Source organism: Telmatherina bonti (assembly GCF_933228915.1).
Source record: "Telmatherina bonti genome assembly, chromosome: 2".
Taxonomy (NCBI): Eukaryota; Metazoa; Chordata; class Actinopteri; order Atheriniformes; family Telmatherinidae; genus Telmatherina; species Telmatherina bonti.
In genome coordinates this window covers 30,680,138-30,706,833 of record NC_136620.1, presented here as the reverse complement: position 1 = coordinate 30,706,833, position 26,696 = coordinate 30,680,138, and the positions used below count along the sequence as shown (strand labels likewise).

The following is a 26,696-nucleotide window of genomic DNA, read 5'->3' as shown; positions in this document are numbered from 1 at the left end:
TAGTTCTGTGACATTTGGTTAACACCTGCAATGGAAACCTTCAAATACAAACACAATTTGTGCTGCGAAGAAAAGAAAAAAAAATCCCTCTGCAGGGACCAAATAAGATTTTAATTCTGTGAATATTTCGAGTGACACAACAACCGAATGTCAGATGTGACGAGACGGTGACAGCAAGTTGTTATGTAAATTCACTTGTTCTCATGCCAACAGGATGAGACGAGGTAAAAGTCATGCAGCAGTCTCCTCTAAGGCAAAGTCTATTTTGATGAAGTACATTAGAGATTAAGGCCACCAAATTTTCAGTGATCCATAAGTACTAAACAGCCTTAGACAGCAGCTTTCACTGTACGAAGCAAAGCCTCGGCCCACCTGAGTGGCTTTTAGAATCAACGTCACTTGTCAAGAAAAACATTCATCACTGACTGAATATTTCAAAAGTGCCCTTCAGTACTCCAAAGCTTCCCTGTCTTTTGAAAAACACGAGACTTTTATCTTTGCACGATTAAGAGAAAAAGAAAAGAGAAAAAAACATGATCAATGATTGGAAAGATGCGGGGGGATATAGACAACCCCACAAACATGATTTGTTGGTCAGTTGTATCCTAATACAACGCTGTTGACACTACAGTCATGACCTAAATAACACTGCAAAGCTTAAAGTAGATTCTCAACTCACATTCAAATGCCGTTACATCAGGATCATCCCACTTTAACTTCCGCTTACGTCAAATCAGCTAAAAGTTCAAACCAGTAGAATGCACAGTCATGGTGTAAATTTAAAGCAGCACGTTCTTCTTCTATGGTTTTATAAAAAATATTTTTAACAGGACCAGACATTTTTAGACCCTTTCACTGAGGCCATATGGTTGCTATTCAAAAACTCCAGTCTGAGGACTCATTCAATGCTGTTAGCATTTTGACCCTGATGATGAGCACCAGAGTCCGACTGACATATCGTTCAGCCGATTGAATCAAACTATTGAAAGAAAAATGTCACAGTGAGGTTAATACAGAGCTTGTCCAACAAAGTGCGATCTGACTGCCGTGTAATCGTTCAGTGGTGGATAGTCAACAAGCTTCCACATTTGTGATCACTTTGATAAGATAAAAATTGCACCCTATAACATCCTGTTTTCAGTAGCACTCTAGACCGGTCCCAGACAGCCATCACAACTGTTCATTCTCATCACAGCTATTTTACTGGTACTAGCAAGCAACCGCCACTGTAATCGGTAAGTCGCTTCCACGTCATGTTACAATGGTTAGGCACAATGCTGAGAATATGGTGAGGGAAAAGTTGCAACAGTTAAAAACCAGTATGTCTCCTCTTTCAGAGATGAAACTGGTAAGGCAACAAACTGAGTGCAAAATGGTTTGGAGAGAGAAATTAATTCAGAGCTTGCTGATGAGAAGCTACATGTAACCTATGAAGCAGTACCATTGGAAACTGCATGGGCAGCGTTGCACAGTATAGTTCACACGTGACCAGCTAAAGGAACAAAAAAGAAATCATCATGTATTTGACCAATGCACAATCCACAATCATAGTGCCTCTTTATATGCCTCTTACTAAGAACGGATATTATCTTGATCTCCTCCACTGTTGTCTTGTTTGCTATTGTCTGAGATGAATGTCAGAACTTGGAAATGAACTCTACACCATCCTCTATTTCCTATCAACCATGCCAACATAAAGCAGGAACTAGAGTGTGTGGGACGAGACGTTTGGCAATGTTTAAAACAGACATACTTATTTATGTTTATAGAGTCTAACCAGCTAGTTAAATAACACCGTAGTGTGCAGTCAGCCGAGTAAGCAACTTAACGACTGTACTGACAATAGGTTGCCTACAGCACCACTTAAGTTAATGTTTAACGTTGCTTGTCAGCCACAAAGCTGTTGGATTGGGATTATTAAGGACTGTAAAATTGATGGAGACTTGGGAAGATAGCTTAATGTTTATTTTGCCAATCTTTTTACAGTTCTAGATGTGACCTGCTCAAGACAATAAAAATTTTTTTTTGCAGTTTATTATCTGTATCTCACTGTAAGATTGACAAAAAAAAAAGTTAAATGTCAAAAGTGGTTGACAAGCACATTTTGAGCATTTTTTGCATACTGGCTGATATCTCAGTACAGGAAATATAAAAACAGTATTGGTTCCAGAAATCCAACGAGCGTAGGGGGGTTAGTGTAGAGCACTGCCCATCCTGCATTTGGTTGATACACCAGCTTTTTTAACTGGTCTTTATCCTTCAACACCCTCTCATGTTAAGTGGAACTCAGGAAGGTTGAGCCAAATGGGAGGGCAGTTGGGCGTCCATAAAGGTTTCACAGCTTCATATCAGCAACCCATTGTAACAGACTGAAATGAGTCTACTACTGATAATAAATAGCTGCTGATAGTGGGACATTTCATGGGACCAGTCCAACTTTCACTATTGCACATGCAGTTGTTCAGCAACAATTTACCAGACATTTTCTTTTTGATTTAACCATCACTTTATACTGGGCACTTGAACCGCCACTGGTACAGGACACGAAGGATCCACAGCTAGTGTCCTGAATACGAACAGTACGGTACTCTTCTTATGAGCAAATGTTAACTCTCCAGCTGGTCAGAACTGTTCTGGTGGGTTGAGGGGAAATGTTACAGTATGAAGGAGGAAATGGTTAAAGTTGTGGCTGATCAGACACTGGACAAACAGGCTGGTAATTCAGAAATAATCCTTACTTACAGACATATTGTTTATAGTATACTCTTGTGCTATATTCATCCCAGATGTTACATTACACACACAAACAAAAAAGAACCTCTGTGCCCAATAGATCTCTGCCCTATTTTATAATTCAGAGGTTGCGACAGCTGAGCGACCACAATCCTTTGGATGACAATAAAGAGAAAAATTACTTAAGTAAAATACTCTGTGGTGGGATGGAAAAAGGCAAAGGTTTTATCGTGTGAGATGCAAGACAGAGCAGTGAAGGCCTGTGGTAGAAATAAATGCTCCTATAATCTGGAAATCCACATCTGGTCTTCATGTATTAAAAAAGTCAGTGAAGTCATAATATTTTTAACTTTCATGACAAAAAACACATTCAGCATCATCAGATCATGGCTGCTTTCTGATAAAGATACATATTAGATCCTAGAAATAGCTGTCAAGTCAGCAAAGAAATGCGAAGGAAATTTGAATTTGAATTTTTGTTAAAACCAACATGTGTAATTCCCTGGTGTGGTAGGTGACCTGGATACTCAATATAAAGTTTTTTCTGTTTGAACAAAGTACTTAACGAGGAGTTCAAATCTTTGAAAACAAGAGTGCAAACAACTCAAATGGAAATCTACAATGTTATCTACCAATTTCGAAGCATAAATATGACTCAATGATCAACAGATCAGTTGGATGAGGCTATTGATCAACACATTTTGCCTAAAATTAACATCACCGCTGTGGATGATTTGATTCAATAATTTTCTGGAAATGGCAGAAAGTTGTTTGTTACTTCTCGTTGTATTCCAGACTGAGAATACAATTTGTGTTCGATGAAATACTTGCTGAAATACTACACTGCTGGCGATGTCCCGTAACCCTTAATTGGACGAAGCATGAATGAATAAATCCTGGCCATGCTACTTTGGCTTTACCTAAAGAGTAACGACAGGTAGCCGACATGCTAGCAACACTCAATGAGAAATATAAAATTGCAGAGTACCAACCAAATGGTGTATGTGTTGGGAAAGATTTGCCAGCCTTTAACACTTGTCAGTATATGTATTAGTAATTATCCTGCCAATGTACACAAAAACCCATGGGGTTTACAATACTAAAGCTAATATTCAATGCAGTATGCTCTTTTACATCTTTACAGGCCGGTAACTAGTATCCAAAATGTCTTTAACAGAAAAGCTAACTTTTTATCCTTTTTCAGGCAGTAAGGTTCCCTCTTGATGCCCTTGGTAGTCTTTTGTTTACACACCTGTTGCCACTTGAAAGTTTGAATAATTTCCTTAAGAGAAAAATAAGGAAAGTCATACATAAGCAATGTGCGTAGCATAAACAAAAGCTAATAATAACAGTGGTGGGTATGCCAAAAAATAAAATACCAATGTCTTACTAATTTGCCATGTTAGGTGTTATCTTGGGCAGATGATCAGTGGGGCTGTGACGATATGCTTTAGTCCCAAATCAATTCGATTCCGATTTTTTGGGTGCCGATTCGATTTAAATAGTGATTCTCACAATTCTTCAATAATGGTAATTTCATAGATTAAAAACAAAATAAATGTGTAAAACTTTTTTTTTTTGCTCGTCATTTTTCTTAATTTCAATGAGGAAAAAAAAACACACAGTAGCCAGACCGTCATTCTGCTGCTTTAATGCCCAAGAAGACAAGTAATAAGATCAATAAAAGCAAAAAAAAAAGTCAAACATTTTATAGTGGATTGATTTTATTTCTTTGAAAAAAAAAAGATTATTTAACAAAACAATCTATCGTAAAATTCTGAAGCAAAAAGTCTTGATTTTCGATTTTTAGATTCAATTTCCCCATCCCTAATTATCAGTATGATGAAAAGGACTTTTTCAATGCAAGCTGTTGTTGAACTAGAGCACTTGGTGGTCCAGATACTTTTTTTTAGACTTTCTGTTAATCGCAAAATGCTGTCAGGAAGCAGCATAGGTTATTGTACAATAGATACTTCAACATTAAACACTTGTACATATGCATTCACAAGTTTGAAGACGATCAAAATTCAAATTATCTGTAAAGGTTAGTAGTGCAATTTAGATACATTCCGACATCTTAGAAAAAGCCCCAACTTTTTTGTGAGCAGTTTACAATAACCAAGTAAGGTTTATATTTCATGCATTATTGACAAAATGCTAAGCATGCTAGCATGCATAGTCTATTTGAAATCACTTTCTTCAACAACCTTGGAGGTCAATGCTAGTTTAACCTAACATGCAGCTACTTGATCTCTGAGTCCAATTAGCTTAGTGTCATTAAAAGTGTTCCAGGAAGTATTACGGCCCCTCATTAACCTAAATGGAACAGAATTACTTAGCGTTGACTTAAATCCATTAGTTTTTGTATCATGGATTCAAAGCCACTCTCCTAATTAATGCAACTACTGTCATTGTAAGTGGTAACCAGACATTAGACTGCACGTCAGCATGACGATCACTGATTTCAGTTCACTGCCCATCCAAATGACGACTGCCAAGTTTCTGTAATGCTAGAGATCTTTAAATAATACAGCAATGCAAGCTTTGACTTTGGCTAAAATCATAATGATGGCCTTTCTGTACCATAAGATTACACAAACAGGCCAGGCACATTTCCAAACAGGGCACTAATGTGATGCTGGAAGCTCAGAGGTCTTGGTCAGACAGCCAGCTCTGTGAATGCCGGGTCAGGAGAGGGGGAGTGACACAAAAAGGCAAAGGGCGAGAATGACAGACTGACGGCATGTGGGAATTCATGTAACATTGCAAAGCGAGGCCACACAATAAAGAATTTGTAATCAGCTTCTGATGCCGGTGCTGAGATGAAGCTGGACATAGCTTCCATTGTTGGACAGTGAGTCTGGTTAGGATGGACGCCAAGGGCAAAAGATCAGCACAGATACGCTCTACTGGAGAGCTGCAGCTGTTCTATTCAAGACGAGGAGCACAGAGAGGTTTGGGACTGTTCGACAGCAGCTGGTAACAGCTTCTTCTGCGGCTGGTTTGGCCTAATTAACAGGATAGAGATGCCAGCAGCCTGTTTTCCTTTTTCTCCAGTAGTACAGGAGAAGTGGGTTCATAATATAAAACTGATTGTACAACATCATTTTTGGCACTGATTAAAATTATGCTAAATTGTGCTACATCCTGAGGAAGAATATGTCAAGAGGAAATTATGTTAAAGACAGGATGAGGGAGATGTTTTATGGATAAAACAGAATTGGGTTATGGTGGATGTCAGAAAATTCATAAAAAGTGAAGGTAAATATGTAAATTATAAATATCCAGTTTTTCCAAACAAATGCTGACAGCTCAATCTAGTACCAGTTTTCTCTTTTTATCCTTATTAAAATGGGCTGAATACATTAACTGGAACTCAGAGGCAGTAATAGTGCTGGCTTGAAGTCAAGTGAAGCCAACTCTTCCTAGTCTGACCCCAAAAGCTCTGGCTGCAGCACTATAAAGTCTGGTGCTATGCTAGCACCAACCCCTCACAGCGTTACAGCATCAGTGGCTAGGCATGGGGATACGGGAACCAACAAGACCAGCTAAAATGTTGAAACTTGCTGTCTGTGGTTTTAATATTTCCAGTTGTGCCTGAGCCCTAAGCTCTATATCAGCATTGACAATTACTATTTGAAGCTGACTTTTCAAACAATATTTTGAGGTAAATCTATTAACATTATTGCCAAGCCAAGCAAACTTTATTAAAATAGCACTTTATCAACAGCTGATCAAAGTGACTTTTTCAGATCCAGCTGGAAACATTTAGTAAAATCCTTCTTGTATGTGATGCCTCCTCAATGCAGGGTGGTGTTTGGAAAAAGGTATCAGCATTGCAGATGGCGTTCACCTGCATTGGCCCAAAAATGCAAATTCTCTGATCTAAAGTCAGTGGCAAGAAAATAACAACAGGGGGATGAAGGCCTTATTATTACAACACGATTCTCAGTGAGAGTGGACAAACTATTTTGATTAATTACTTCCCAGTCCCGAGATGTCATCATACCTTTCCAAGAGTTTGTTTTATGAGACAAAAACAAACATTTTTATTTGCAACATGATATTTCTGGATCAGTGTAAATCAAACTACAGAATGGCTGGAAAATCTTTTCACCAAACTAACAGAGCATGGTGTGGTGGTCCTGGGGAACAAATAAAACAATATTCACTGTGTCATTAGTCCAGTGACCAAATAAAAGGAGACTTTTGTTTACAACTGCCACCCATCCATTGATCAGAGTCCATTTAATTAGGCACTATTATCCTTCACACTCTGCTATCACTGATATGGGGATTAAGTGCTGAACATGCTCTAAGTAATCCTTGGGGCCCACAGAGCAACCTCTTACACACCACTCAATCAATGCGGCTTGGGATTTGTGGTAAATACACAAGTGCTGCCGCAATCTGCACCTTCGAAGCAAAGTACCTGTCCAAGGTCAGGACCTGTTACACATTTTTTAAATGGAGGTGGTGAGGTTATAGTAGAGACTGGGAAGCAGAATGAGTCTTCATTTGGACAATGTTTAACCTGAGAGAAATCTGAATATCTGGAAAGTGAAGGGACAGAAACATCACTGATAGTAGAAACTACAGAAGGAACGGCCTAAAAACAACAATCCGTTTCTGTGGCAACAGTTAGCTGATGCTGTTGTGTTTATGATCTGTCTCCTCCCACCTCTTATCTCTGCCCTCCTCCCACTGTGGATGACAAAAAAAAAAACAAAAAACAAACCCCTTTTTAATCAGCAGTGACAGAGCCTGACCCAGATTGCCTCAAGAATGCTGCCTGGCAGCATGGTGAGGTTGACTACATGGATTCAAAATGAAGAGGAAAAAGTGTCACAAGCATGTTGAGGCTAAAATACCAGTTGGGATTAAAGCAGGGTGTTACATAGAACACCTTTCAGGCTACTGAGCATCATCTCCACTGTTGCAGATGGAAAGATGATACAAAGAAAATGCCCCTGGCAATAACTAGAGGCTTCCACATGAGGCTTACTAGGCTGTGATGAAACAACTAGAGGGTCTCATGTGTGAGTCAGTGATGATCCATATCATTCTGATGACTGACCTATTTACTAACCCAAACACTTTCTTAGACACCTCGTGGTCCAGACAGAGGAATCAAAGATTCACCAAACGAGAAAAGCCAGCATCAACCAGAGGAGAAAAAAGCTGGTTGAGCTAATTCCAAAATAAACACAATTTAAACCATCAGTCAAAAACAAAAGCTTACTTTCGGCATTGTAATCTTTTATCGATTTTCTAAAATTTGATGGTTTTCATTTCTCAAATAATAAACAGGTTGCATTATCCTGAGAAGAATGAGGTTTAAGGAAAAGAGTAGGACATGTTTGCTGTGCAGGTGCAGAAAGTCACATAGTAACTAAACATCATATAACAGGGGAACCCATGTTTGGTCCTCGATATCTACCATCCTGCAACTTTTAGAGTGCACCCCTTCAACAACACACCTGGATCTAATGAAATTCTTGTAACCAGGCCTCTGTGGAGCTGGATGAGAGAATTCAGCCACGAAATTCAAGCGTGTTGGAGAGGGGATGCATAGAAAAGTTGCAGGACAGTTAAACCCGAGGCTGAGACTTGGGCACTCCTTTCCTACAACATCTAAAACCCCAAAAGCTCCTGCTTAAAATGACATAACCAAAACAAAAGCCACAAAATCTCTCGTTTGAACTTAAAAGCAACAAAAATGTGTCACTTTTAAGTAATATTTAACCAATTAAGACATTTCCCTTCTTGTTAATCGCTTAAAAAAATGAAAATAAAGTAACAACAATTAAGATAAACAAAAAACTTTAAAGATAATATTTTTATGCAATGCATCATGGGTGGATTTAACAATCAAGATGTTTGCAAATGCTCAACTGCATCCCCCCCCAACATGGAGACGGACATGGCCTCAATATCTGAAAGTGAACCTACTACTGAAGAATACTTTCTTTGTTGGACTGATGTTGTCCGGCAGCTGAATCAAAACATCTTTAATGCAACGTCGTGCTCATTTGCCAAATCATACTTCAATTTAAAGTGAAAACGACAATGTGCTGTTTAATTGGGGAGGGTTCCAGTGAAGTAAAACGGTAACAGACAAAATACAGAACCCTTTTGGAGAAGTCCACTAACCTATTGCTTCTTCATCGTAGCTGCATTTGTCCTGCATAGTAGAAGCTTTCCAGTAAAAGGGGGGGTTTTAGTAAGATGTTGCATGACTATAGTTAATTCATGAAGCCAGACATATAAATCAGTCATATCTGGAGCAACTACAGCTAAGCACACCTTGGTCATGTCACTGGAACAGCAGATTGACAGAAAAAGTGTTTCACTTCAGATGGGAAGACTTCCCAGCACTACTACACAGCATAAATCATCCGAGTGGAAAGCCCACACCAACTCTATGACATATGTGCCAGGTTTAACCGGCCATTACGAAACCAGATCTGCATAAAAGAAAAGAGTAAAAAGAAAAACTGCCAAGTCTTTCATCAATTCCAGCTGACTGCAAACATCAGCTTCCTTGAAGAAAAAGGTGAAATTCTTCAAGCAGAAAATTTGCTCAGTATGTTTTGCCTCCTCACTGCAAAGAACTGAAAAATAACCTAATTGGATTCAAGGATGGACAGCTCTCACGTCAAATAGCTTCTTCTGCTCAAATTTAATGAGCCTCTCGCTTGGGGCAAGTTGCGATCGGGATGACTTCCCATTCACCCAGTGACAGGACTGTAAAGTGCACCGTTTCCCCACTGCTCAGCATTATGTCACCTTTTTTTCTTCTCTGATTATTTCACATATTATGATGCTCAGAGTATTTAAGGATTATTAACTGATCAGCTCTCAGACAGCATGTTGTTGACCAGTTGGATGTAAGATAATCTCATATTTACTCCCCCTTGTACTCTCTAAGTCTATACTGAAAGTAACAGAGCATGGGGTGACTGGCTGCTACACCCAGGCCTGCAGCACCATGCAGGAGCCTTTGGGTCAATTTGCTCTCAGAACAGCAGACTGTGACAAACTGTTGCTATGGCAGAAAGACAAGCCCACACAGTTCATAACATTGATGCAGAGGAGCAGCGGATGTTTGATGAGCGTTTACTGCAATGTCATTTATCATCTTGAGATAAACCAAACTAGTGTTGCCAGGCAAACTCAGCATGCAGCTTATGGCAGGGACGGAAAACCCCATTTAGAATCTAATCCTTCAAGATGACATTAACATGCTCTGAGTTTAAGTAGCTTATATAAACGCCCTACTGCAGCAAGTGTTTGGAGTCAGAACGTTTTAGCAGGAATGTTGACAAGACTCTCCAGAATGCCTTGGAGACTTTTGCTATTGTATTAAGTCATCAGTTTTCCAAACAAACCATAGGCTATATTTACCTGAGGACAGCCAAAAAAATGACATAAATTGATGACATGTAGTCATGTAGAGAATGGTGATATGTATAGGTTTAAAAATAAAAAGTTCACAGACAGATGCAGTAACAGTGCTGAAAGACATTCCAAAGATCTGAAACTGAAACAGAGATATGGAGATAAGAAAATAGGTTCCCTTAAACTTTATCTTTACGGGGAACATAATTCTAAAGTATTTGTTGTTGTCCTGATACAAACTGTAATCATAGTCGAGACTTTTTTATTTTTACAGTCAACAAACAAACGGAAGTGAAGTTATTCCACCATGTTAATTTCCACCACTGAAGAAAGAAAATGGCTTTTATCAACATCTCCTGAGTGGATGAACTTATATTGGTTTTCAGTTAAAGTGGTAAAAATACTGTTCATCACTTTGTTTGTTTTTGTAAACCAAGTTTTTAGAATAAAATGAAGTACATTGCTACTATTTATTTATTTCTAATGCAGTGAGCCACAGAATCAAAACACTGATGCCTATATTTCCAATGAAACCTCCAAACAGGTTGCTACCAACTACTTCTTAGAAATCCCAACATCATTTAAGTGAGGTCCACCTATTTTCTATCCAACTGTCACATGGTCTGAGCATATTTACACCTGCTCTGAATGGCTACACTGTCTGCAACACCACCAACCATGCAAGACCATGAAGACCAATCAGCTCTCCACAGAGGACACAGATAAAGCAGTGGAGAAGCACAAACCAGCATTGGCTTGTAAAACAAAGACATGAAATACCACACAGCATTGAGGCCATCATCAGAACATTTTAGGCTGAGCTGGTTGAAGAGTGGCCCCATGCACAGAGGATGGCCTAGCTGAAACTTACAGACCAGGCAAGGCGAGTATGAATAGGAGTTGCAACAAAGAGGCCAAACCCGAAGGAGTTCTGCAGTACAGACTGGTTTATCTGTGTGTAGGATCACCATAAGCTGTACACTCCACAGAGCTGGGCTTTGAGCCGCTCTGAAAAGGCCACTGCTCTGGTCACACCAGACTAAAACAGAACCTGTTGCACATGAAATGTTACTGAAAAAAAAGTTATCCCCTTTGACTGACATGCTGCTATGCTCTGCAAAAACATTCTTCTGACAACCACCTTAACACAGAGACCCATGCTTGTTCTCCAGCTCGGAGGAAAGTTTATTGTAATGCAAATCAGGTTGTAGCTCACCGTCCATGTTATGACAGCTGGAAAAAACATTGTTTTGTTTGCATTTCTACTTTGAAATAGGTGGGATGCACTTCATACTCTGTCACTTCCAGTTAACACAGTGTACAGAGAAACTTGCCTGCATTTCAGCAACTGTTCCATATCTTATCTCATTGTGCTGTATGACAACCAAAACAGAGAAACACGTAAACAAGAGTAGCTTTATTGAGAATTCGGCAACATTTGAATACAATCTGTAAGTAGGAGAGGTAAAAAGATGCTGAAATGGGGGAGAATGCAAGTCATTCATGTTAAATGACACAACACCATGCTAATTACAATCATCATACTAAATAGTAGGTAGATGTTTTCTATGATGACAGGTTACCATAAAGACTAGTCTCACACTCCAGCTGTTGTGGTTGTAACTGTATTCTTACATCTGAACACAATGCATGTGACAAAAAATATTATTAGATTTTTGCAGAAGCACAATCAATCTACATATCTATCTATGCACATCTATCCATCCACCTATATATATACACACATATATATATATATACACACATATATATATATATATATATATATATATATACATACATATATATACATATATATATATATATATATATATATATATATATATATATATATATATACATACATATATATATATATATGTGTATATATATATATATGTATATGTATATGTATATATATATATACATATATATGTGTGTATATATATATGTGTATATATACGTATATATGTGTGTATATATATATATATATATATATATATATATACATATATTTGTGTATATATACGTATATATGTGTGTATATATATATATATATATATATATATATATATATATACACACATATATATGTATATATATATATATATATACATATATATGTGTATATATATATATATATATATACACATATATATGTATATATATATATATATACATATATATGTGTGTATATATATATATATATATATATATGTATATATATATACATATATATGTGTATATATACATAAGAGGTAATTGCAATGATTAATAAATTTATGTCATAATTTCCATCTACTTCTGCATGTCTTGAACTGCAGGGACTACATACTTCACATTACAGTTTAAGGCAGAAATCCCAGGCTGCTCCTCAAACTTACAGAGACAGCTGGTTGAAGTTTGTGTCCAATGATACAATACACAAGCTCCACTCCCTTATATGCGTAGCCTGCACTGTATATTTATGCAGTGGGGGTCCTGTGGGAAGATCCAGAATTAGCAGTGGATAGTAAAGGTCATAGAGCAGAGGGAATGGAGATCCTGTTGACGCAAGCTGTCCAATCAAATATATTTCCTTTGGCCAGCTGGGAGTGCCAACATCTAGATTTGGGAAATGAAACCAAACAACACCGTCCCATGAAATCCAGTCTGATGTTTTAATCTGCTTTTTAAAGTGTGACAGTGCAGTAGTGATCGCCACTGACGCACTTCCTTATAAGAACATGTACTGCATGACAACCTCAAGAAAAAGATCTAAACATTGACAGTGAACACATCTCAACCTGAGATAGTTCTACGAGGAGTCAGAGTGAGCTTTGCTCGACTGGGTTTTACACTTGTTAAAACAGCAATAAGACATGCCTGCTGCAGCTCGCAGTGGAAAAGCAGGCAGTCCAAGTCTCTGGAGGAGTTGTTTTTCACAGGCCTGTGTGGTATGCGTGTGCGTCCTGGCCCACTCCACCTCAGGGCTGGCTGGTTGGCATTCCAACCTCAGTCTGTAATTATGGCTCTTCTCCAGGCCTCTCTGCTCTGCTCTCACCGGCGCCACCACCATACTCTTACAGAGACTGGATTCCACTTTTCACCTGGCCATTCAGCTCAGACTCTAATTTTAAGAATAAGTCATCAGCGGGTGATAATAGGGTTTACAGTAGAGGTCAGAAACAGCTGTGCTAAAGGAAAAAAATGGAGTCATGTGGCATTTGTCAGGGTTACTGGTGATGTTTTTAACTTAACTTACAATTATGTTAAAATGAATAAACTGAATAAATGCACATCTAGAAGTTTTTCAGTACTGAATTCCAGTGTGAATATTCAGACACATGATAGTGAGGAAAAACCTACGTGCCTCACAATACATCTCATACTTGCATAGGTATGGGGGAAAGATCTACTTGAAGTAGTAATACATGTTGCAGATTTTGCTGATACAATCTAAAACTTTAGAGGGAGGTAGGTATGAGTCAAGAGAGGTTTTCCTTTCAGTTTCTGCAAATCAGTAGAAAGCATCATAATTCACTATCAGCATCTCTCCAGACAGATGATGGAATTATCTTTATGTGTTAAAAGCAAAAAGGAAATTTGGTTTTATTTAGACATGTCCGACATATTATCGGCATACCTTTGTTATCGGCTGATATTAGCTTTAAAATGCAATATCAGAAATGAATGGTCTCAGTTTTTACTTTTATAATGAAAGAAATTTGTACAGAATATGCACATATTATATATCTAACTCTTCCGCTCCATCTCCTCTAACTCAAAATGACACAATATAAGAGAAATCATGCATAATTTTCCAGATATTTTATTTTGTTTGGAGCAACTTGCTCCAAAAATATAGGGAATCGCTTAATATTGATATCGGAAATTAAGAGTTGGTCAAAATCTGTATATCCGAAATTCGTTAAATAAAAAAAGCCAATATCGAACATCCCTAATTTTATATAATTATTTTCTTTATTAAAAAATACAATCAACAGTTGTTGCTTTAAACAACATGACTAACTCTGATGTGTCTTTATACAAATGTTTCACATGAAACATAAGATCGAAGGCAAACACTAAGGCTGACGGAACTTGTTCAAAACCTGCAGGAAATAAGCAAATATTTGGCGATGACAACAGTGTTTTAAAATGCAGAAGTATGCTGATGAATCATCAAAACACATCAACAATATATGAAAGAAAATCTCTCAGAATTTTCAGACAATTTGCGCCATTCATGCAGGCGAGGGCACATGACATGCCGGCAGCTCAAGGATTAGGACGATCAGCTGAGCACGTCTCAATACCACATTGTTTCCTTGCTGCTCACCGCTTGTTTTCCTCCAACTCTGCTAGCAGCTTATCAGAGGAGCACAGAACCAAATCTCTCCTCCACTTATGCCTGCCAAACTTCAATCACTCACAGCCCACTTCCCACCATAAACCAGCGAATGGTTGGTGCGAAAACGTCAAAGCCTCTTGTTGTACTTTGTCAGGAACTTTTTTTTTTTTTACATGGGCTGCACTGTAAAAACAGCTCAAGTGCAGGACAAATAAACACAAAGACTGGCAATTAAGGAAATCAGCTTTGGGCTCGAGATTACAGAGCACACTGTAGCCTTTGTTCACGGGTCACATCTGTATGTGAATAACAAAAGGCAACCACACAACATGCTGCTGTGTGAATGCATCGGGAAGGGTGTGTGCCAGCCTGAACTCATCCCACACCCGGGCTCTCATTGTCTCTGCACCACACTGATAACAAACATCACATACTATGCAGACGCATCTCATCCACTCCATCAAAGGTCGATGTGGCGGTCTGGCCGGCAAATTGCAAGCACAGTCAAAACAAGGAAGTGCCGTATCACATAGATTTGCTGCAATGATTTCTACGTAGAGAGGACGTTGGCCTCGTAAAACGTGCAGCTTTCAGACGTCAGTGAAAAAGTATTAAAGCTGCTTTCCTGTATACCAAAGGAGCTAAATATACACATCACAGCAAACGCATATCCCTAAACAGCCATTCTGTATTCACGATTCGGCACAGAAAGCACTTTGAAAGCCCCCTGAAAAGCCACATCAGCAGCATCTTGCTTTTGAGAGAGTATCAAGCAAAGCAGGCCCCCATATTTGGCCTCTGTGCCTCTTAAATGCCTAATGGAGATTAAGAGCTCCAAGATGTGCTCACCTGGCAGTGGTGCGAACAGGTCTATGCAACAAAGGAAAAGCACACATGCATCCTGTGTCGACTAAAACTGTGCAAACAAAGCACCTGATGGCAATGAGCAAACATGCTCGCATTTGCCCAGTTTCAGCTGCCTTGGGAAATCAGTGATGCAGCAAATAGGGTGATAATGTGTTTTCTGCACAATGCTCATATTTACAAGTAATTTCATTCAGACAAATTTAGCCGTGTTTTGCCCCTAATGTAATACATCTGATTAGACTGAGTGGAGCGTGTGTTTTTTCTTACTATTACCAGTTTTTCAAATATGGCTTACCTATATAGAGTGAGGAGTCTTTTTTCTTAACATGATCGTCGATATAGGAGACTCCAAGGGGCTGCACTGGTGTTGCGCCAATCCCCAGCAGGACCTGCGCCCCGATCAGCAGCAGGTACATCATGTTGGTGTTGGCTTTGTTGGCACACGGAGAGTCTTCCAGCACAGCCTTCCCGCTGCTGGTGTTGTTGCAAACATCCCGACCATCGTCAGTCCTCCATATCTTTCTTACCTCGTATGGATCAATAAGAAATTCGGGCAAAGCGGAAAGAAGAGCTCCAAGGGCCATGACGATGCCGCCGCAGCCAATCAGACGGGGTCGATGTGCTTTGGCCCCAAAATAGCTGACAAACAGGATCAACGCTAGGTTGCCTATCTCAAAGCTGCTGGCGATCACTCCAACGTCAGCACTTTGCAGGTTGAACCGTCGCTCCAGGGTGGTCAGGACGCTCACCTGAAAACAAGAGGAGGAGAGAGGAATGAAAGCAGGGTCACGTGAATGACGTGAAATGAAGTAACAATGAGGCACAAATACAAAAACATCAACATTAAGTTCAGCAAGGGACAATAACAAGCATCAACTGGACGTGTATCCAATTCTTCCATGCAGCATTGGTCAAGTCACACGTTTCTCATAGAGACTGGTGATCATTAGTCAATATGTGCCTTTCAGCTGCAGTGCAGCCTAAAGCTTGTTACATAATCTGTATGTATATAAAAAAACTTCTTTTTCATCAGGTCCATACATACTCCACCAGAAGTACGTCTGTAGTAGGGAGGGATCACTGTGGGGGGCGTTGTCTGCTTTTATGTGCAATAAACCCGGTGTTACCTCCACCACGGAGGTATTTTCCTGGCGTCTTTGTGCTCAAGATAACTCCAAAGGTTACGGACGGATTTTTATAAAAACTTCAAGGGTTCTTGGAAATGTGAAAACGAAGAACTGATTAAATTTTGCTGGTGATCCGGATCACCGTTTGGATCCAGGAATTTTTAAAAAAGGATTCTTTAACATTGTGCTTGGCGGAGGTTTACACTCTCCGAGTGCTTTTCTAGTTTCGTATTTAACGAGCAACTTCGTCCGCGGTAGGGTGGGTTGTGCACGCGGTGGGTCCGAGTGTTTTAATGCCGCATTTAAAAATGTTCGTACTTTCTCACCACCTCGATCAGCTGTTTTATCAAAGCAATTCTTTTTAACTGCAACAGCAAAAATGCTGAAGCAGCAACTCCGCTTCACGCTTTTTCTGTGTTAACCACGCCCACCTCAAATGCCCGACCAATCACACGATACTTCTCAGAGCCCCTCAAGAAAAATGTTCTGCCATTCCGATGTGTCGAGAACTGTCTACAAATGCGTCCGCGAGAACAAAATGACGTCATTTTGTCACAAGAAAAATGTTCTCGCTTCTCGTGGATAATATAACAAGCTTAGGTAAGCTGTTCAGATGTTCCTCACTGTGGCCCCTCCCTGCCAACAGGCCTCTGATTAGCTGGGCAGAGCATAAATACTTCCATTGCTCATCACGAGCTTCTCCCTTTCACCAGCTGCCATCTACACAATCAGCTCACCAGTAAGTTCTAGTTGAAGCGAACAGGGTATAAAGGTTGTTTAGGCCAGTTTGTATGCAACACAGAGGAGACAGTAATTACAAACCAAGTTAATTTCCAGGATTACAGACATGTAGTTTGCATATTTAGTAAGACACTTCTATATAATGTTGAAAGTATGATAACATCAGTTTGTTGTAAAGTGAAGCATGTTTGCATTATGTGGGAACAGTCTCTAAGTGCAATGTGAATCAGGGTCAAATTAAAAACAGTCAATGCTATTTTTATATTGGGCTTAAACTAACCTTAAAAGGGCACCACAGTTTTCCACGTTCCAAGTGTCTCTGTGAAAGGATCTGGGACGGACCTCTATAACAACAGGCCAGACTGACACAAACATGCTCGTCTTGTGAGAAACAGCTGCAACTGCTCCAAAACGCCAGAGCAGTTCATCAGCTGATTCCGATTTGGTGCTTGTTTGTGCACAGATGTGAAGCCTCCGAATTAAAACATGTCTATTTCAGTTTTTTACTTACTGGATGGAAACTAAATAACACTTTATAACGTTAAACGTTTCAAATGAACCAAACTTGCACAAGGAATCCTATATAATGCATTATGTTGTGATTTAAAAGTGCATTTCTTGTTGGAGGTTACAGACAACATGTCCAATGAATGACACAGAGGTCTGAAACTGCAGCAGCAGCACTCCAACTGGCCCATTACAGCCAAACATCAGGCCACAAAAACCATCTCTGTCAATTAGGGGTGCGTGGTATTTTTCTAAAATGTCTTGATAAGGATATCTCAGGCGATATTGATGTATTTGGCCACAAAAGATGTCACGGCCGGAGAAAAATCCTGCTACTGTTTAACAGACTTGGCATACAGCAAATCATGCTGTTTTGGTTTGTTTGTTTGTTGCTCGTAGTTTCTGCAAGCTCTGAAGTCACTCACATATTCATCTTACATACATACACACACACATGTATAATGTTTGCTTTCTACACTTACTGTTTCTACCAACTGGTTTATGAAGTTGTTTGGAAAAAAAAAGGAAAAAAAAAAAAAGAGAAACCCGTAGCTGTTGAGGAAATGCTGCGTGAGGTCAGGTGTGTTGAAATAAGCGCTTCTGACCAAAGATGCTTTGTGGTTTTATAACAGGGGTACTTATTCCAACGCCACACCAGGCCTCCCGTGAGAGCCTTGGGACGTGGGAGGGTCTACAGCATCGCTGAAGAATAACACATGCTTCCTGTCAGTCTCCATAAATCATTCATTCATTCGTTTATTTCCAACCTGCACACTTTACACAAAAAAAACAAAAAGCAAACTACATACATCAATGTGTGTGGTTAGAAAAGGGAATGGAAGAGGCAATGCTTTTAAATTTTCCCACCCCACCCACCAACAATCATCCACACACAACACAGTAACATTAAGACAAGACAAAAACACACAGACACAGGCCACACCCTCTCCGATCACTCCCCAACCCTCCATCTGTAATATACATCTATACAGTTAACCCTCTTATGCTAAAAGCATTGGTCTCTCTCCTCCTGATATCTCTTTATTGCTTCTTTTCTAAACATTCTTTTAAATTGAACAAGGTTTGTACAATTTTTAATTTCTTCTGCTAGATTGTTTCACAGGATAACTCTATTCGCGGTGACACATATTTTAGAGAGGTTTTTACTTTTGCTTGATACAATTTATGCTTTCCTCTTAAATTATACTTATGATGTGCATCTCTGTCTTTAAAGAGGTTTTGAATATTGGCTGGAAGAGAGTTTTTTGATGCTTTAAACATAATTTGGGATTATTTACCAGATGTCTTAATTTTAAATTAAATGCTTAGATGAAAAGTGGATTAGTATGGCCATTATATTTAACCTTGCGACCTATTCTGATAGCTCTTTTCTGTAGAAAATTACTAATGGTAATAAGTGTGTCATGTAGCAGTTGCCCCGTACCTCTATACAATAGTTTAAATCTGACATGACAAATGAATCTGCAACAAGACCTGAGAGACTTGACTGATTAGCTGCTACGCATTCCTTTTTTGTAAAGACTTTTTCTAAAAAGTTTGAATACTCACGACAGAGTCGCTACGTTGGCATTATTTGCGCTGATTCGACTTCTGAAGTTGCATAAGTGTGCCATGTTTAGGGAGGCGTGACAAATTAGCATTGCATTTAAAGGCAAAAATATATTAATAAGCACAGGTTTGTTTGTTTTTTTTTCCAAAAGTCACTTTTTTCTGACCTTTTGAAGCCGTAATCAGTGTTCTGTATACTGCACAGCCACACCCGAGTTTATTCTAGGGGTGGGAAAACCAAATAAAAAAAAAAATCGAATATCGGGATGTTTTGCCCAATTTTAAAATCTATTTTTTTTGTTTAAAAAACTATATTCTTTTTTCCAAACAAATAAAAATAATCCATGATCATTTTTTTGTCATTTTTATTCATTTTATTGATCTTTTACTTGTCTTCCTGGGTATTACAGCAGCAGAATGATGGTCTGGCTACTTTGTTGTTTTTTACTAACTGAAATCAAGAAAAATGACGAGCAAAAGAAAGTTTTGTACATTTTTTTTTTTCATTTTAATCTACAAAAATCATCAATATCAAAGAATTGTGAGAATTGCAATTTAAATAGAATTGGCACCCAAAAAATTCAAATCGAATCGGAACAAAAGCATTTAGTCACAGCCCTAGTTTAATCCATCATGTTCTCTTGTTCACTCATTCAGACTCATCATCTTTAAACTGCTCTAAATAATGTCAATACAGCAGAAATATGGAATCATGTGATATCACAATGTAAAACCTTCTACCAGTGTCCAAAAAACAACCGTATTCATGCAAACAATAACACCTCTGCTGTCAATCCACACAGGTAATGTCCACAGTATTTTCTCTGTCATAAGTGTTGGAAATAAATTCTCTTCTGTGAATTTTAGGAGCCAGGAGTCATTCATCCAGCTGCACTGAACACAACTGCTGTAATCCCCTCACTTTAGATCAAAGCTCAGGGAGGATGATTGTTGGGAGTGCTTCATGCCGCAGTCCTTCTGTAAAGTTCAGCGAGTTGAAAACTCTGGAATGAGTCACGACGCTTTTGCCCCTTGGGGTGTTTTTTTTTTTTTCCCCCACAAATGCCAGCACACTGCATAGGAAATATTCACTCCAGCAGGCTCCACCCATCTGGGATTTTGATCTTGTGGCGTCTTGTCCCACTCTTAGAAAGAATCCAATCTAATTCTGAGCTCTCGTGGAAGGTCTAAGCAATTGTGTGGGTGTAACTGGAAGCTCCTGCAGGAAAAGGGGCTCAACATGTTTTGCTCGACTTAAACAGGCTGCTTTCCAGGAAGAGTCAAACCAGCATAAATTATATGGGAAGAACTAAATGGAATGCACACTGGTCAGTGGTCAAAGCCAAAATTTGCCCACATTACAACTCAAGACTGTGGAAATGTTTCATCTGTTGCACAGCAACAAAACAAACTTGATGGTGAAAGGCAGCCTGTCACCAAACAGAGGAGCAAGTCTTCTCCGAGCACATGGAATCCCAACCTCCAGAAATATTTCTCAAGGCAAACTGAAGGGGTTTTGTTATGATATCAGCTAGCAGAACAAAAAAAAAGCTGCTCACTGAGGACCTTCACTGCAGCCCATTAAGAATTAGAACTAATGTGAAAGTATTGAAGTGCAGACATTTGCAATAGGTGAGCAGCTGTTTGGAACAGATGCTTCAGCTTTTTAGAATCATTTCCACTCTGTTTTATTACATTGCAGGTGGCATTTCAACTACACGAGCAACAGAGTTTAAAAGCATTTTCTCTTTTCGGTTTTTGCATCTCTGTGTTGCAAGAAGCAAAGCAGACGCAGCAGCTTAGCTTTGGAAGAAGAGCACCAGAATTCTGGCTCGTTGTGTAAACAAAACCGCTTTTCGCTTGTAGTTTTTTTAAACATTTACCGCGTGCTGAAGGCGGCCTGACGTCAAACATTCTGTTAAAGTCTACACCACTGCACAAGCAGGCTCGAGGCTGACACCAACAATAAATTACCCAGGTGTTACAGATCTGATTTATGTCTCCATTAACTCAAACCTAAACACAGAATCCACTGGGAGAATGGCAGGAATGATAGAGGAGAGCGAAATAAAAGATTCAATTTGGTTCAGACTTTTAGGGAGCCGATTCCATTTAAATTGCGATTCTCACAATTCTTTGATATTGCTGATTTTTGTAGATTAAAAACAAAAAAAAAATGTATAGAACTTTTTTTTTTGCTTGTCTTAATTTCTTGATTTCAATGAGGAAAAAGCAACACAGTAGCCAGATCATCTCTCTGCTGCTATAATGCCCAAGAAGACAAGTTAAAAGATCAATAAAAATAATAAAAATGACAAAAATTCTATAATGGCTTATTTTTATTTATTTGAAGAAAAAAAAAGATCTTTTAAAAAAAAAATCTATTTTAAAAATATAAAGCAACAAATCCTGATTTTTGATTTTTCAATTCGATTTTCTCTCCCCTAGAAGATACATTGTGATTTCAAACGTATTACAATTTGCAATAAAAGAGAGAAAAAAAATAAATGTTGAGTTCTTTATAAATAAAAGCAGTAAAACCAACAAAAACTCGCCATGGAGTCTCAGAAGCACCACATCTGAGTCTTCCAGAACTGAACAGCCCCATAAGCTAGTAAGAAGACGCAGCCTTACAATGTATGAGCCCTCCAGCACAAGACGTCTTACTGTCAAAGGAAAGAGACAGTCGTTATTACTATTGCAGGTACTTGTGTATCCATGCATATATTTCTGCACAGTTACATAAGAAAAAATACTGAATTAATCTGTAATAAATGCTACATGCATTTTTTTTTTAATTCAATGAAAAGAGGCGGCTGAATGGTCAAACTGCAGATCATATTACTGTGTAATAACAAAGTGAATGTTTTATGCACATGTAATATCCTGTTGTTTAAGCATGACGCTTTAGCCTGCTTGTGCACAGGGGATTTTGCAACCTCTTATGCTATATTTTCAGTTAATACGATGAAAAATCTATGTACAGAAGAGCTAAAATGATAATTCAATCAACCCACTGACAGAAAATAATCTGCATGTATTTTGAGAATATAAAAATAATGTTTAGTATTTATTAAAGCAAAGTTAAAAGAAATCCTGCTGCTGAGTAGGGTGGAGATTCGCTTCTTTTCTTTGTAATATCTCACCTCAGACTGAATGTTACTGGACTTATAGCCTGCCGACGACCCTCCTCTCTGCGTTTGACGTGGAGAGTTGTGGAACTTTGGCATTATTGATAGTCAATTTAAAAGTACAGGTTGGCAGATAAAGTCTTCTTTGTTTTTTGCCATCAGCAGTTGGTGTAGGGAAGCTTGAGCGTAATTTGGAAATCACAGTTTGTCAAGCAGAACTGCTCAGACTCCGCTGTGGCTGCAGCTCATTTAGCAGAGTGTGCATCACAGCTGAGCAGACAGTGATGCAGAATCAAGTTGTGTGTCTCCGTAGCTGGCAGAGAAGTAGCTTATAAAATACATTGCAGAAGAGTCAAACAATAACACTTTCATTTCCTGTTTGAAAAAGACTAATTCTATTACACTATCTTAATTATAACGATTAATAAAAAAAATGTTTCAACTCCTGAATAATTGTAATGTCACTGACAATGAACATCCACTCCCAGCCAGCTTTAATTATTGCTAAAAACTACAAAATATCTGCCTCTCAGGACATCCTCAGTCATTAGAAACGAGTTGCAACCCAAATGTCCATTAAATTGACTGATTCAACAGCTGAAGGCTTCTCCGTATTGCATCAGATGTAAATCACAAGAAGAAGCTGATGCTCTTCAGTCCCTCACGCAAAACAGCTAAATCATCTGAAACAGCTCAGAACTGGTAAAACCCAAACAGCACTCGTATACGTTGGTGCTCAGCTCAGCCAAGCGACTAAATCTGGACACGCAGAACGTTGCTAATTGTATTGTACACTAAGCAGCTCACAGGAGGAACTTGGGGGCCATGACAGTTGAGTTTTTCCCCTCGTCTGCCAGCAAGCACTTTGAACTAAAGGACAAACGTCCAGCTTGTTCAGGTTGACAGCAGGTTATAAAGCTGACACTGACATGAGCCTGGTACCTGATGATCTGTGTAAAAAAAGGAACTCCATAGGGTTGAGGACGGTAAGAAGCTGAATGTTGGTCTGGTTTTACGACACCAAACATCACCTACCGCTCCTGGTTTTATCATCCAGTCATTGTTTGTAAAGCTGTTCAAAACCGTTACGCCATAAAAAAAAGGAAAGCAGCTGCTCAAGCCGTTTCATTTGTTGATATGAATGAAACAGAGGAAGATTCTATTTTTTTTTTTTTTTTAAATCAGAAGAGATCTCGGAGTGGCATCAACGTCCTCCACAGCTGCAGGATGCTCAGCATGTCAATTTACGAGGAAGATAAGATGTTCCACTCCAAATATGGCAAAGGCATTTAGGCTTTAGTCTTTTAATTGGAAGCAAGCTGATGATTCACTTCCATTCTCAGAAAATAAACATTGCAAATGTTGAAGAACATTAGCTAAAACTCCTAAAAGGTTCTTCCTGGATGTTCCTCATAGCATTACGAAGCACTTCAAGAGAGTTTGGAGCCATAAAAAAAAAAAAAAAAAAAAAAATCAATATTAAAAGTTTCTGAATGCCTTCACATACTTGTGATTTGTCATCTCCGTTGCAAAGACACAATGAAGACATTTAACAAAACCAAACACTGTCAGCGTGACTACCTGTAAAAGAGAACACTTGAAAACGAGCAACAGGGAGAATAAGAGGAGGATTCTTGACCTTGAAAGACATGTTGGGTCAAATCAGGCAATTACAGCCTGTCTAAATCTGATTAGATTATTATTATTATTACTGAAAGCCAAAGCTTTACAGGTGTGTTTTGAGTTACGATTCAACAAAGATAAATTTGATAACGCTAAAAAAATAAATAAATAAATTTAAAAAATCCTGTTGATATTTTCCCACATAAAGTCTGTTCTTGTACTTTACTGATGAAGGTCCTTCTCTACTGCCTGCACATCTAATGAAATCTCATATGCAAAGCCATGTATGTGTGAGGCAGCTCTGAATGTACAGAGACAAGAGGGTCCTGCACGAGCTGAGGGTGGGTTACACTCACCAGGTATGCTCCCACGGTCCCCTGTGCCAACATGAGGGCGCATTCCGATATCAAGAATATCTTGATATTTGAGAAACACGAGGAGTTTTTGCGGAGACTGTCTCTTTCTAGCATGCCCCCGCCACTCCGGTCCGAGTCCCGGTGTTCTTTCACCTGCATCGTCCCTGCTAGTCCCACAGCTCTGCGAGAAACCGAAACACACGGGAGCAGGACGACCGCAGGAAGACAATGGCACGTGAAGTGTTTCGCTTTTTCCCGTGGGCTACATTCGCGGTGTTTCCACTGTTTCAAACAAACTGTTTGTCTTTCATCTGACAGGCTACGAAACACACAGCCGAACTCCGCGGTTCCCAGCGGCTCCTCTGCGTCTAAACATTTCCCCCTCGTCGACGACGCGCAGGAACATGTGAAGAACTCCCTGAAGAGGTTAGCAAAGGCACAAGTGAACCACCGGCGCGCGCATTTCTTTCAAACGGCATGTTTCCGCCCGGGGGGGGGGGGGGGGGGGGGGGGGTTCTTTCTTTCAGCAGGTGAAGGTTGAGCTCAGCACCTTCTTCTTCTAAACTCCGGCAGCTTTGGCTGTCATGGTCCTCCACGCACAGCGACCGCTCCGTGTCTGCGCTCCCACCTCCCTGCGCCACTCTCCTCCTCCGCAGCGCACGCGCGGCTCTAGAGGCGCTGTGCAGCAGCAACACAACTTGGAAACATCAACACTACACTTGTCCTCTGGGACTCCGCGTGTCTATGTGTGTGTTTTCTGTTGCTGTTTGAAGATTATTTGGCTAAAGACACGAAGATTTGTTCAATGCTGAGTCTGAAAACACTTTTACATTAATGTTGGTTCGGGTATGTGAAGATTTTTTTTTTTTTGCATTTTTATATTTTATATATATTCTGTATTTTATATACTGCTTCCTATTTCTTTCTTTTTTATTTTTAGTGAACTGATCCCAGTGTGAGTAAGTGGTTTTTTGGAGTGAGTTTGTTTTTGACCAGGACATTTTTGGATTCTAGTGTTATAGATTACATATAAAAAATAACAAACTCTACTACTTGCTACTTTCTAAGAAAATTTTGACTTAGAGTATCTTGATGTGATTGTCCAGTTGATGGACAGAGAAGCCAGCTACATGCAAACTTATTGAAATAAAATGGCAAATAGCAACATTGCCTGGAAAGAACGTGCTGGGATTCTGGGGTTACTAAGCTAAAAAGAAACACACACACACTCACACACAGGGTGAAGAGTACGTGTCTTGATGTATCATAAAAAAAAAAAAACCAATGTGAAGTTGGAAATGACCGTGTCTGTATTTATCATCTTTTTCTTTTTTCTGGGTATTAAACACAAAGTTTTTTTTTTTTTTTTAAAGGAATCTAGATTTTTTACTGTTGATTTTCCACTCAGGAGGTATCCAAGGCAGCACATCTGTCCCTCAAGAACAAGTCTGACTCATTTTTGCCAGGGAAAAACCTTCAAGCTGGAAATATTCTTTGGGCCTCATGTGCTTAATTATTGAATCAGTTTTATTAGTTCATTTGCTGAGAAGCACTGAAACACTCCCAGTCACTTGCAGTGAGGCAGAGCTGGCTGCAGTTTGACAGAAGCAGATCCCCGTTACGGTGTGGCTTCACCTTCATCTTTTAAGATGTGACTGGTTTTAGGCTTTTCATTAAACATAGTCAGAAAGGTAACAGTAATATTTCTCTCTAAACATTTTACATAGTACAAAAACCTGGTTTTGGTTAAATGCAGCTGTGACAGTGAAATAACTGGCACACATGCGCCACTCTGCCTAGTCTACTTTACTGAAGATGCAGCAAGAGTTATCATGTTTGTGAGTCAAGTTTCCAACGTTTATTATTGGATTATCATGTCAGCATGTCGGGGATGAGGAACTGCAGTGGTTATGATGTGATGCAGCCACATAATGTGATGATTATAGGGTGGAACTAAAGAGAAGGATGATCAACACATGTGTTAAGGCTGCTATGGTGTTATGTTCAGGTTTGAATATAGCAGCAAAGCACTGTATAAAGGTTAAAGACATTTTCAGTTTTGTTTTGTTTTTGTTTTTTTTGAGGGGGGTGGGTGCATTTAAGTTGGTCACTGTGATAAAACATGATCATACTGGGTGAACAGATTTTGTATATAAGTCTACTCTTCAGTTTTGCTCCTGCTGTTAGTCAGACTATTTTTACTTAAAATGAGACGTGACTCAGGGAAAACTGTGATATACAAGTTTAGCAGCTTAAATCTACTGTTGTCTCAATAACAACAATAAAATACCCAGCTTATGTTAAGATA

The 26,696-nt window shown here is 39.1% G+C and overlaps 1 protein-coding gene across 2 annotated transcripts in view; it reads right to left on the bottom strand.

Annotated features, from left to right (window-relative positions):
- slco3a1a (solute carrier organic anion transporter family member 3A1a) overlaps positions 1-25,006 on the bottom strand; it is a 38,751-nt gene extending 13,745 nt beyond the window's left edge. Inside the window, exons 1-2 of one of the 2 annotated variants that reach the window (XM_079254697.1) lie at positions 24,939-25,006; positions 15,630-16,083 (exon numbers count right to left, since the gene is read on the bottom strand). In XM_079254697.1, the coding sequence (XP_079110823.1) occupies positions 15,630-15,918 (289 nt within the window). In that variant the 5' untranslated portion in view covers positions 15,919-16,083; positions 24,939-25,006. Of the gene's footprint in view, positions 1-15,629; positions 16,084-24,388; positions 24,884-24,938 lie in introns of those variants that run through there. The other variant, XM_079254696.1, reaches the window with a different exon arrangement.
- Positions 25,007-26,696: the final 1,690 nt, after the last annotated feature.